A 13,668-nucleotide genomic window follows, 5' to 3' on the forward strand; every position below is an offset into this window, starting at 1 on the left:
GTTAGCATTTTAATTTTTCCTTAGCATTGATTGCCTTCCTTTATATGAAAAGAACATAAGTAGACACGTTGGAGATTAATGAATACAATTAAAAATGGAAAGACAACAAATGCCTCAAGGAAGTTATCATTCTAGTCAATGAAGATAAAGGTGAAAATTGTGCAACTTTTGTTTTTGGAATCCTTATTGGTAATAAACCCTATGAGAGTATATGATGCCTCACGTAACTAAGAAAATCATCTCTAAACAAAGGCACAAATCAGGTTTTCTTTGACAGTTAACAGGAGCTTGAGTGTTTTTTTTTAATCTTTAGTATGGGATTAATAATTTATCCTCTTTCATTAGTCTTATGAGGACTATTAAAAGTACTTTTTAACAGATTTGAAGAGATGTCATATGCATATGCCAACAAATAATATTAAAAATTTTCTGAAATAAATATGGTGGCTTGTAGAATGATGATTCTCTGAGGCAGTCTTTTCAGTGAAAACTGTGCACAAATTTTCTAGATTGTTTTGGTGTAGGTCAAATTTTTGAAATTTTTTTTTATATAACTGAATCCGCTAGCATTCAAATCTACAAAAAAGAATGTTTCAAATGTCCTCATTCTTAATTTACGTGTCTCAACATTGTTCATAAATGTAGGGAAAATTTTGTTATTCCTAATGAGTGAGCAGCATATTATAATCTTATAATTCCTGGATTCTGTCCTCAGGTTTCACAATAACTATCTTTGTGGTATTGGACAAATGACTGTTGTAAGCTATGGCTTTCTCATTTCTAAAATAAAGGGTATATGCCCTAAATAATCTCTAAGATACTGCTCTAACAGGATGTAATACTAAGTATTTTTACTTCATTGGCAGTATTAATTTTTGAATATCTATTAGTGTTCTTTAATACGAATATTTAAAAAACCCAAAATATTGATGTTTGGTATGTACCTGTGATATGAGAAATGTACAAGTTGTTATCTCAGTGAATGATGAGTTGCTTAAAATTTCAAAAGCCTAGATCAAGTCAGGTCAAAGTTTTTTTAAGAAATGCATCCTAAGTATTAAACATGTGATTAATTTTCTTGGAATTTTCTTTTTGTCAAAATCTTCAGTTCCCTGGAATTCAAAGTCTCGACAACTCGTGTCACGTGTCAGTCGTGAGGAATTGGAAGATCGATTTTTGCGTTTGCATGAAGAGAACATTGTACTTAAACAGCATGCCTCCAAGCAAGAAGATAAAATTAAAAGGTTATGATATAGAATTTTTTAAAACAAGGTTTGAAGGGTATACAAATATTTTATTATCTTAACTGGAAATGAGTCTCTTATAAACTAAAGGATCATGAGTGTTTGGTATGGCTAGAATTAATATTTCAAAGAAAAAAACTAATAACTAACCATACCTTAAGTTTACACGTGTCTGTTTGTAATTTAATAATACTTATGACTTAATAAGTAGTTGTTCCAAGACATCTGTCTTTAATGTGTACTTGGTTTAAAAATGGAAATTTTTTTTTAAATAAAAATTTTTAAAGTGCCTTTTTAGAATTCATGTTCCCTTAAGAGTTGGAGTTTATTAATGAATGCATCTCTTCAATCTTTGGGACATGCTTAATAAACATTTTCTTAATATTTGAGTTAATTTAGGTTATATATTAAACTAAAAAAAAAGTCTGTTCACCCATGCTGCCTTTTTTTTGTGTACCAAAAATTTAGTCCAGTATTATTTTCTTAGATGTGCATTTTCTGTATGTTCAAAAATATGCTCTTTTGAATGCGTAGTAACTTTTTTTAAAAGTTCAGTAAGTATTGCAAAAAAGTAAACACAGATTCTCTTAGAACAGATTCATATTAATATTTCATAGTCTCTGGGTTCAGTGGAAAAGTAGTACAGGTGAAAATGCTAGTTGTTGGTTGGTTGGTTGTTTTCATTTAAAATACACCAGTAGAATTTCTCTTTTAGTTCCTAATTTGATAAGTTTAACTTAGATAAAATGTTCAGTACTTCAAAGAACAAGATGACCCTTCTGACCAATGTGAAGAGGACTTGTATTTTAAATTGTTTTTCCAATACTGGTGGCAGTGGTAGGTTATGCAAAGATAGAGTATTTTTCCTGATTCATTTATGACCAACATCATACATTTTCATAAGATTTAGAGCTAGAAGACATCTTTGAGGTCATTTAGTCCAAACCTTCCATTTTATGTGTTAGAAAATAGGCCTAGAAAGGTTAAGTGACTTTTCTCAAGGTCATTTTATCAAATGATTGGAGTTAAGAGTGTGGCCTTTGGCCATGAAACATGGTTTTCCTCTCTACGTAGCCCATTAGCCAATACAAAATTAAATCCCAGCCTTGACATCATTAGCACTACACTCCAACCAGAAACTATAAAGAGGACAATAGAGAAAGCAAGGTGGCATCATGAAAAAAAAAAGGCATACAATCAGTTGGAAGCCCTAGATTCAGAGGACCCTAATCAAGGCTCTTCATTGAATAACTATGGGAAGTAACATAGCACAGTCAGGTGTTGGATTGGAAGTCAAAGGATCTGGCCTTGAATCCTTCCTCCCAGTTGCTCCTCTGTGACCTTGGGTAAATCATTAACCTCTTTGTGCCTCATGTTTACCATCCATAAAATTAAAGGATTAGACTATATGGCTTTTAAACTCCTTCCAGTCTGTATTGAGCAAATCACTCAGCTTCACTGAGGGCCTCAGTTTCAACATTCAAAAAAAAAAAGGGAATTATTTATTATTAAATAGTCTTTTAAGATTTGCAGAGCATTTTTCTGAGGTTCCTTCCAGCACTGACATTGCAAAGATACCTAGATTTAGATGATTTTAAATTTACCCATCTTTTCTCTGCCTTAAATATAAATGTAATTTTGTAAACAGCCATGTTGCTAGATCCTAAAAATGTTTTAGCCTATGATTTTTCTACCAATCCAGAAATCTCACAAGATATAATTGTTTTTTGCTTCTTATACTTCAAAAGATCTATGCATCCATTGGTGGGTGAATACTCTTTCCATTGATATAATTAGCAAGTCTATCTTCCCACTAACTCTTACCCCCACCTTAATAAATTGTTACATAAATTACTTTAACTAGAAAAATTCTTCATCCTCTTCTGACCAATCTTCTGGGGATTAGTCTCCCCAAACATAGTCTCAGTATTCATACTAGAATCCTTTCCAACCTGTGAGGACTCGTATTCATTGTTACTGAGAGTCAGTCATATTCGCGGCATGAGGAGGCATTACAGTAGTACTTTAATTATTAACTTGTTTATCTTACTAATTAAAGTTGAATAAAGGAATTCTCCTTTCTTTACTGTTTGCTCAGAATAAATCATTATACCTTCTGGGCAAGAGGTTGATTATTTGGAAATTTATATCATAATATTTTCACTATAGAACATTGGCTATTTATTGAAGAGTATTTTTTGAGTGTCAGCGTTAAGTTCCATGTTGTTTATACCAACAAGGTTTACTTATAACTTCACTGAAGAAATTTAAAACTGTTATATTGATTCACTTGTCTTGTCTCTGAAATTATGATCATAGATTTTCCTCCAAGTGTAGATTAATAGTATAGCATTAAATTTGGTATGCCCTTGGAACAATATTTATATCTTCAGTAGAACATCCATATGTCTTTGTATGATTGAGTGAATTTCGATGTGTAAATTGGCATCACCAAATCTATTGAGCTATCTCTACATGGCTGACTGTGACTCACATACATGTAATTTGTTCCCATAGTTAGGCTACAAATGACTCAAAATCTTCGAACTCTTCTTCCATGATCAGAACAGGGTTGAGTTACTATATGTTGGCAGAGTTGCTAATTAGATATCTTTGGTCTCTTTCAATTATGGAAAAGAGGAACTGAACCATTGATAAATATGATGGGGTACTCCATTTGTAGTTATCAGCATTTTTCCTTTATCTCTTACAAGTCGGCCTCAAGGAAAAATCTTAACTGATTATGTTATATATAAATTTCCTTGATGGTATATGCTGTACAAACAAAAGTGTAGCTAAATATGTATTTGCTACTGCATCCATAGAGGACTTTGCTTATGGGTAAAAGAACTAGTGTTCTGTGACATCCTAAAGCTATTAAAGGGTTTTTTTTATTTCACTTTTGTTCTTTTAAGTAAAAGCTTCTGTCTGTAACCATGCTAAAATAAAGCAAACCCCATAGAACAAATGAAGTGTGTTTTTATTTTTTTAATCTCCTGTCTGGGTCTTTGCAAAAATGGATTCTCTATAAATTAGATACAGCTATTGAAGATGTGCGACCAATTTTGTAAAGTCTTGAACTTGTATCTCTCATCAAAGCCACCTTTTCTTTCTTGTCTTGCCAAGTTTTTTTTTTTTACATTCACTGTCGGGCATGTTTTCCGTGCTTGTATATTACATCACCCTCATGTGCCCTTTCTGTCTTTTGTTCTGTCTTACTAGTGTTTATCAAAACTCAAAGGAATCAAAAGTATAACTCTTGTGATTCCACAAATAAAATTTGTAACATTTAAAGATAGGAGAAAACCATATATTCTGTAATCATTTTCTACTATTAACAATTATGTTTCTTATTCAATTGGGGTATTATAACAGTTTCATTCACTTAGAATTCATCATGGTTTTAGATTTGCCCAACCACACATTTTAAAAATTGTTATATACCTTCCAGTCTTAAAAAGAAATCAGAGACAATATGTCATCAAATGTTAACATATTATTAATATGCTTTCAAAGTAGTTTAAACTCATAGTAGAATTACAAATTGAATTGAACAATTATTTATTTTATATCTTATACTTTATTCATGACAGACATCTACAAACTGTAACTATGCTTAATGGCATGCCGAGTTCTTATATAAGGTCATGCGTTAAAAATTGTATTTAAGGGGCATATGGAGTAAATATGTGTTCTCTCCTTACTAACCTTAAATGATAAGCCTTAGGAAACTGTTATTTGTCAGTGCTATAAAGCAGATTGTTGCCCAGTGGTTTCAATTATCATCAAAGGATTCTTCACAGGCAGTAATAGTTACATCAAAACCTGAAATTTATTATTCAGGTTCTGCACTGAAGTCTTCACAGTGATTATGTTCCTTTCAACAGAATGCATTTTATGCTGACTTCTCACATTCCTTTTCATCTTTTTTATTATTTCCCCCAGAATGGCCACCAAGTTAATACGGCTTGTTAATGACAAGAAAAGATGTGAGCGGATTGGTGGCGGCCCCAAGCGGCAAGGACGGGATGTGGAACTAGAAGAAACGATTGAGCAGCTGCAAGAAAGAGTTCATGAGCTTGAAAAACAAAATGAAGGCCTCAGAAACAAACTAATTTCTACTAAACAGCAACTTCAATTCCAAGGTCATAGACACACTCCATATAACCACGTACAATCTCGTATTAACACAGGACGGAGAAAAGTGAATGAGATTTCTGACTTTCAGGAAAGCCCAAGGAAAGGTATAATCAAAATCTGTTTAAAACTGGAATTCTTAGAGCTCAATTTTCTCTATCACTAAATTCCACTGTTGGCTTTAAAAAGCTAGAACAATTCTTCATTCTTGCTTTTGATTAATTTTAGCATTTGTAACATGCTATCTGGGTAGCTTGAGCTTATAGCAAAATAATTTATTATTTAAGAATAAACAAATTATTTTACCTTTGATTTTTTGAAAGAAAAGTTAAACTTAATTTATGTAAAAGTAAAGAACAAATCTGTTTGCAAATTACATTTTAAGTGCAGTTTGAGAAACCTAGATTTCTTTTTTAAAAAGAAGGAAATTAAGCTTTGAATTTGAGAAAGCAAGTGAAAGAAAATCAGTTTGTTTCCTTTAAAGTCCTCAAACTGTCTTGTTTTTATAAAAGTTTTATGAACTTTTTATAAAGTTATCACAGCCCTTACATAAAGTTTGCCAGATGCTAAAGAATAAATTTTCTTCACTATGAGCTGTTAGCATTTTCCTCTTTTTACAGATGAATAACAGAGATAAAATGACCTTACAATTGTAAGGAACCCCAAACCAGATCATTTAGCCATAATCCCATTCCTTTTCTTAACAAACTCAACCACTTTATTTACAGTGATATTAAAGTGTAATGGAATCTAGTGATTTTATTTGTTTCGTATAACACAAGAAACATTCATTTCTGATTATAAATTAATTCCTTTTTTTAAAAAAACTTTTATTTCATGAGAAATGAAAACTTTTTAAAATCAAGATATAGTTCCACAGAAAAGTAACCTAAAATCCCGTGCTTAATTTAGTGAAGAAAGCTTACTTGAAAAGAAAAGACAAAAATAGTTGCTTATAGTTTTCAATCTATAGCTGAAAACTGTAACTGTCTTCTTTGCACAGACATCTCTTTGAAATCTATAAGCACTCATAAATGTAGAATGGAGATACATGAGGAAAGCGCTTGGTCATTTATAGCAATTTAGTTTTAGAAATAGACTCTTTATAGAAACATTATAAATTATGACCCAGAAAATAGAATGCTGTCATTGATTAATTTCATGACCTGAACCAACTATTTGATCTTTCTGAACCTCAGTTTCTTCTTTATCTGTAAATGGAAAAAGTACCTATAAACAAACGCTGGTCAGGGTTTTTTTTTAAAAAAATTATTTATTAACTATGAATTTATGGAATAATATATGTTAAAGACACATGTTATGGTATAGCACAAAGAACAGTATGTTAGGAATCAAAGTCTAGTCTCAACTGTACCATTAGCTGTATGACTTTAAGTGAGTCATTTAACTTATCCAGGCTTCATTTTTTTTCATTTTAAAATGAGGGATTTGGACTAAGTAATTTTTATAGTTTATTCTATCTTGAAAATTCTTCATATACCAAATGCCTTTATTATTTTTTGTTCTTTATCTTAGCTAATTGAATTTACTATGGGAATTTCAAAAATTAGCAATGCTATATAATCAGTGCCTAGATAGGTCACATTTTATACCCCTTTAAATAAAAACTTGTAAATTCCAAGAGTAAACAGAATTCCTCTCTTTGGAAGGATCAGCAAAGTAGTAATAACAGTCTTTTAAATGACTCTGTAGTTGTATATCACATGATTCTTGATGGCTCATAAAATTTAGAAATAATTCGGTTCTCAGCACATTTCTTAACACACATAACTCTTTGGCCAAAGAAGACCTGTTCTAAACCCCTTATCTGTCTATTAAGTGCTAGTATATTTAAAAATAATGGCTTAGGCTTCAGAAATTTCAAAAGCCCGAGTCTTTTAGACTAATCAGAAGCCTCATGCCTATCTGTTAGGAAGACTTTCTTCCAGAAGGGAATTAAAAAGTGAGTGATTATCAACATAATTTTTTTATTTAATATTTTTTCAGAAATTGTTAATTATTGATATTGGGCTCATATTAGAATGAGTTAAATGTGCAACATTACACCATCCACTAGTTAAAGTAGAGATCAAAATTAATATCAACTTAGAAAAAAGGTGAGAAGATACTAGCATATAGAGCTTCAACCTGCTGTATTCAAAGGAAACCTAAAAAATAAGAAATGCAGGAAGACAATGATATTGATGTTAATTATCACCATTTTCTGCAAAAATTAAATGGATGTAAAACACTTACCATAAGGAGGAGGCCACAAGGCCCAGACATCACTGGAAAAAGAAAACATTTGATTTCCTTGCCAAGTGGAGAGAGTTGGCATTTCAGTTCAGAATACAAGTTCAACAAAATACAATTAAGTCTACAAAAAGTTTGCTATGAGATCCAAATGAATGAACTATCACACTGTTCATTCATGAATGAAACTATTATGAAGACAACAGAGACACAGAGGAAAAAAAGAAAATTTTCAGTGTTTCCATAACCATCTATTTTTATCATCACTGACAAAGGAACCCCCCTAATACCTCAGTCAATGTACTATACACAGAAACAGAAGTAGCACTTGAGAAAACGAAGTTAGAAAGTGTGACTGAAAGCAAGTATACACTGATGCAATCCATGGGAAGTGTAACATAATCTTGAAAGCATGGCAGTTTCACTTTACAATTATCAAAAGGAGGGGAAGGTACCAAAATCATGGAAAGAATGTTGAATGATATTAATATTCCCCAGATATTATTGAGAGATCTTCAGTAATTACCCATAATCCTACCTTCTCATCTTTATAAAATCTTTACAAAAGTGACCTATATGCATATTGAGGATATCTTTGATGAAAGTATGAAAAGAGACAGGCTTTCTCAAGTGATTGCCTCTGAAAAAAACATATCTTTTTAATCATGTAATTGACTGAGTTACAAGGACTCACTATGTTTATTGCTTGTTGATTATGTATGTGTGTGTGTGTGTGTGTGTGTGTGTGTGTGTGTGTGTGTGTGTGTAATTTTGACTTGGTGGAACAAATCTCAGCCTAAAAGGCTTTCTTCCAACAAGTATGTTGCATACTATGGAATCACAAGATTCCATAATGAATGCAATGACAGAAATAACTTTTCAAATTACTTCTGATTTATGTGAAACAAGAGATAAAGTATGACAAAATTTACTTGTCCAAAATGTTCAGCATTATCATGGAAGAAGTCGTAAGGTCTAAACAATGAGGTAAGATCCACCAGATGCTTCTTTTTGCAGATAATGTTACACTCATTATATCAAGCCCCAGAACAGTACAGGACCGCTGCAATGAAATTTATTGTTACTCAAAAGAAATGACTAAAGATACATTCAAGAAAAAACTAAGTGATGAAAAATACCTAATGTCCCAACTCTGATGTGCAGTTGATTGACCAGTCCATTAAGATAGTACATTGGTATATATATTTATGGCATGTTACAAAGCAGATGATGAGTTGGTCCCAGAACTGAATTTGATGTAGATACTGGTCCTGATTGCTTTTGAGAAATTGCTCTGTGGTTTCAGCAATCCTGAACCTTTCCCCAACACAAAGATCCACATTTTTATGCAACTGTTTTCAAGTACTGAAATACCACATTCTCCAAGGAATCAAAGTTGTGAGTAGTAGACGACACAAAATGTGCCCCAGTAGGAAGTATCATATTGTCAATGATGACCTACATGCAAAAAGTAGAATAAGGAATATCATTGAGGAAATGTTTGAACAAAAAAAGGAATTAGACCAATCACATGATGACAAGGAGATATTATATGAATACCTGAATGCCCTACTACTACCCATGAAATGAATAAGACTAGAGGAAAATGGCTAACATATTGATGCATCTTTTGTAAAGCCCTTGAGGCACAAGTCCCAGGGGATGGGACTTCAAGGATGTGTTGGGAGCTATGATGAAAGAACTATGTCAATGAGATCACAGATCCACTGAAATATTAAAGTGTAATAAACTAATTAGAACCTTTTTCTAAATTTTGTGTATTTTAAGGATTCTTAATCTTTCAGGCAATTATTTCACTGTTGAGTAGGTTATGTTAAGCCTTGTTCAGTATAGTACAAGTGTCCATTTTTAAATTATTTTTATAGTACCCACTCATAGCATAATTTGCTTAGAAAAAAATTTGGAATTGTTGCTAAACTAATCATAATGGCAATCAGGTGAGACTGATACTTGGCATTGGAAAGTCATTTACTCCACAGGTAAAATAGTTTTTATAATAATATATAAAGAAATTCTTTATACTCAGTACCTACAAAAATAGGTGAAAGTTCTGTAACTCTGGATCATACTGTAATTTGTTGAAAAATGAACTTTTCTAAAGCCATTCAACTTCATTGTAAGCTTATACAGCTCTAATATGCTCTGTGCTTAGTTCATTAATGAATGCTTGAGGATATCTTTCATTTAAATAGAATTTATGCAACAAATGACTAAGTTCTACTCTATGTTTTTATCCATTTCAAATTTCAGAACCAAAACTAAAAGATAAAGTATGCAAATAAAAGTGTGGGGGCAGCTAGGTGGTGCAGTGGGTGGAGCACAGGCCCTGGAGTCAGGAGGACCTGAGTTCAAATCTGGCCTCAGACACAGAACACTCATTAGCTGTGAGACTCTGGGCAAGTCACTTAATCCCATTTGCCTCACCCCCCCCCCAAAAAAAAAGGCAAACAAAAGCAAGTAAAAAGGTGACTAATTTTATTTTATGATGGATTTCTAGAAAATGATATATAAATTATTCTTTGGTTAATTAAATCATATTTTACATACAGCAAGAGTTTTCTTTTGAAAGGAATTCAATTGTGAATTCTTCAGTAAAGCTGAAAATTATTTTTATAAAGCAAATAACTGTCCCTGTTTTATCTTTCATGTAAATTTTAAGAATTTTTATTTACATTTTCAGAACACTAACATTAAATAGCACTAATGTTCCTATTAGTTCAAGTATCTGTTTCTATACTCCAAGAAAAAACCCTTCTTTTTTCTTAATTTGTGGTTCTGTTGTTTCAGCTCTTTGTGGCTCCATTTGGAGTTTTCTTGGCAAAGATACTGGAGTGGTTTGTCATTTGCTTCTCCAGCTCACTTTACAGATGAGAAAATTGAGGGTTAAGTGACTGGTGCAGGGTCACATAGTTAGAAGTGTCTGAGGTCAGATTTGAACAAAGGTCTTCCTAACTTCCTGATAGAGCCTGACGCTCTATCCACTGTACCATCTAGCTGCCCTTTGTCTTAATTACCTAGATTATTACTAACAAAAAAAAATAGAGATTTGTCTGTTTCCTTTTCCTCTGTCCTTTATTTTGTTCTGTGAAGGTCTGTATTAAAGAGTTAGTTGTCTATGCTTTTTTTTTTCCACCCTTACTCCAGGAATTCTAAATCTAATCTGAACCTAATAACTTTAAGGTAATTCATTTTTTACAATAGAATTTGTTCATGATTTATATGATACATGCTACTGTGTTTTATGTAATTTCAACTGTTTGAGATCTAACAATCCCTTTGAAGAAATATGATGTGTGACAAAAAACTTATTATTGATCCTTATTTAATTATAAATATCAATATTACAGACAACTAAAAGGCCTTTTTAGTGCTTGTAGCTATTAAAACCACTTCAGTAAACTCAGTTTTGTCATATTTATTTTTAGGAACAAAATTACAAGATGCAGTAGAAGCAGGAACTCCACAACCCTCAATTACAGGAGTTAAACAACGTTTACTTCAAGAAGCAAGGGAGGAAATAAAAGCTTTGTATGTACACTTCTCATTCGTTGTGGTTGAAAATTTTATTATTTACCTTTCTAAGAACCAGATTTTTTTAAAAATTAGATTAAATATTACCATAACCAATTCTGTGGTAAATCAGAATAGATGTACAACATATTCAATAAGAAAAACTTCCAACTTCATTGACTGAAAAGTTTAGAGAACAGGTACTTTTAGTATCATCCAATCCCTCTTCCCCCCAAGGAACAGCATAAATCCCAATCATTTAGAATAGTATAAGCTTCAGAGTCAATATTCTCTTGCCAAAGAAAATGTAAGTACATTTTTTTTAGGTCCTGAATTAATTAGCTCTTTTGGTGGTAAAGGAGCCATCGTTCAACAGCATGAAATAAATGGCACCTATGGCTTTAGCCTTTAGTTTTGTAATATATTTCCAATACATAATATTTCATATTTTTATTTCAGAATTTTAATTTCTACTACATTCATATCACTTTTTCATTTTAAAAAACCTTTCAAATTAACTGTCAATGGATCATAGTCAATGTCATATTCTTATTGTCAAGCATTCTTGAGATTTACTTTGGGTGAGTATGTAATAAAGGGAAAAAATATCTTAGGATAAATAACATGCCTTCAGTAGATAATAAACCTCAAAAGATAATTTGACTCATTTGTGTAGACATATTTGTAATGCTTTGCCTTCTATTAAAATAGCCTCTGACCATAAATATATAAAAATAATCAGTTGAAGTTAGAATCAAGTAACATACAGTGGATATTTTCTTATCTAAATATAGATTGTAGCAAGAAGAGCTGGGTTTCACAATTTTTCCATAAAGCTCAAGAAACAGGAATGTTTGGGAGCTGTGTATACATAGGCCATCTATGGCCAATTCTCTGATTCTTAATGTAGTGAACATGAAAGGGCCTAAGCTTATAGAGTAGCTGAAGACAGCCAGAATCCTGATTACATAGTAGGAGTTCAATAAATACTTCTTTAAGGAACTTGGCTGAAAAAAACCAACTTTGAAAGACTTGAGAAATCTGATTAATGCGATGACCAACCGTGTCTCCAGAGGACTTATGATGAAGCTTCTGATAGAAAGATGATGAATTCTAAGATACAGAAAAAAGCATACATTTTTAGACAAGGCCATTATTTGTATTCATTTTGCTTGACTATGTTTGCTATGAGACTTTTTGTTTGTCCTTTAGTTTTCTTTTAGTGTTTTTTTTAATGGCATAGAATTGTGGGGAAGCAGGGTTAGCAATAATGATAGCCAAAAAAGAGAGCCATTGAAATTTTTTAATGCAAAGAAGAGAATAGAAGGCAGTGGGAGTTGAACCAGATCACCTTTGAAGTTCCTAAATACATAGACACACACTCACACACACACACACACGTAAAGTACTTTGCAAATATTCAAACACTATATAAATGTTAGCAATTATTATTATTATCATCTTATAATTATGGGATTCACAGAATGTAATTATAGCTTCAGGGCTTTAGAGCATTTATAGTCTAACAGACACTACAACTAAGCAGAACAGTAGAAAGGGTGTTAGACCTGGAGTTAGTCAGATCCGAATTCAGAGTCAGCATCAGACGCTTACTAGCTGTGTAATCCTAGGCAAGTCATTTAACCCCTACCTGCCTACGTTTCCTCATCAACAAAATGGGGGTGATAATAATAGCACCTACCTCAAAGGGTGGTTGAGAAGATAAAATTAGATAATATTTGTAAGCACTCTCCAAGTCGTAAAATGCTGTATAAACACTACCTGTTATTGTTACGTTCAAACCCAGATATGACATGTGCTAAGAATACTCCACACTGGCAAAAGTGTGGTTATCGGTGATGACATTTAGGAGAAGAGAAGGGATTCATAAGTATCATACAGTATAGCACACAAATGGCAAGAGGTCTAAGAAAAGGTGTGAATGGACCTCATAGATCAGAGCTCTGCTTCTCCATACAAAATGAAATTAGGACAGTCTGAGTTATTATCTCTCTCTAGATGATTGCCCCCTTGCAATGGCTTTAAAATTCATTAAAGAAGTATTTGTTGAACTCCTCCTCTGTACTCAAGATTCTAGTTATCTTCAGCGAGTCTATAAACTTTGGTCCCTTCACGTTTACCTTTGCTTCCAGCACCTACGTTTACATTTCAGATTGCTAGAAGCAGAGAATTGGGCATAGATGGCCTATGTTTCCACAGTTCCTTATCTTCTGTGATACAGACCATCCCTGTTTCTTGAGCTTCTGAGAAATATTGCAAAATCTAGCTGTTCTGGTTACAATCTGTAGTTAGATACAAAATAATCATTTATGCTATTCCATTCTTATTTTCTAATTCTAACTTCAACTGATTATTTTTATATATCTTAATGAATTAAACCAGAATTCAGTCCCTTGGTGAATATGATAAAGTAAACGTATGTCTTGTGTACATTTTCATCCTATTAGTGTTGAATCAGAAAATCTACCTTTTCTTCCTTTCA

General features: G+C 32.4%; 1 protein-coding gene across 5 annotated transcripts in view; it reads left to right on the forward strand.

Moving 5' to 3' along the window:
- The window catches only part of RPGRIP1L (RPGRIP1 like), a 127,647-nt gene that overhangs the window by 6,112 nt on the left and 107,867 nt on the right, over positions 1-13,668 (forward strand). For all 5 annotated transcript variants that reach the window (XM_020985186.2, XM_020985185.2, XM_020985189.2 and 2 more), the window contains exons 4-6: positions 1,109-1,244; positions 5,190-5,488; positions 11,081-11,183. In XM_020985186.2, the coding sequence (XP_020840845.1) occupies positions 1,109-1,244; positions 5,190-5,488; positions 11,081-11,183 (538 nt within the window). The remainder of the gene's footprint in view (positions 1-1,108; positions 1,245-5,189; positions 5,489-11,080; positions 11,184-13,668) is intronic.

The sequence above is a fragment of the Phascolarctos cinereus genome, unplaced genomic scaffold (assembly GCF_003287225.1).
Source record: "Phascolarctos cinereus isolate Bilbo 61053 unplaced genomic scaffold, phaCin_HiC Scaffold_2;HRSCAF=192, whole genome shotgun sequence".
NCBI lineage: Eukaryota > Metazoa > Chordata > Mammalia > Diprotodontia > Phascolarctidae > Phascolarctos > Phascolarctos cinereus.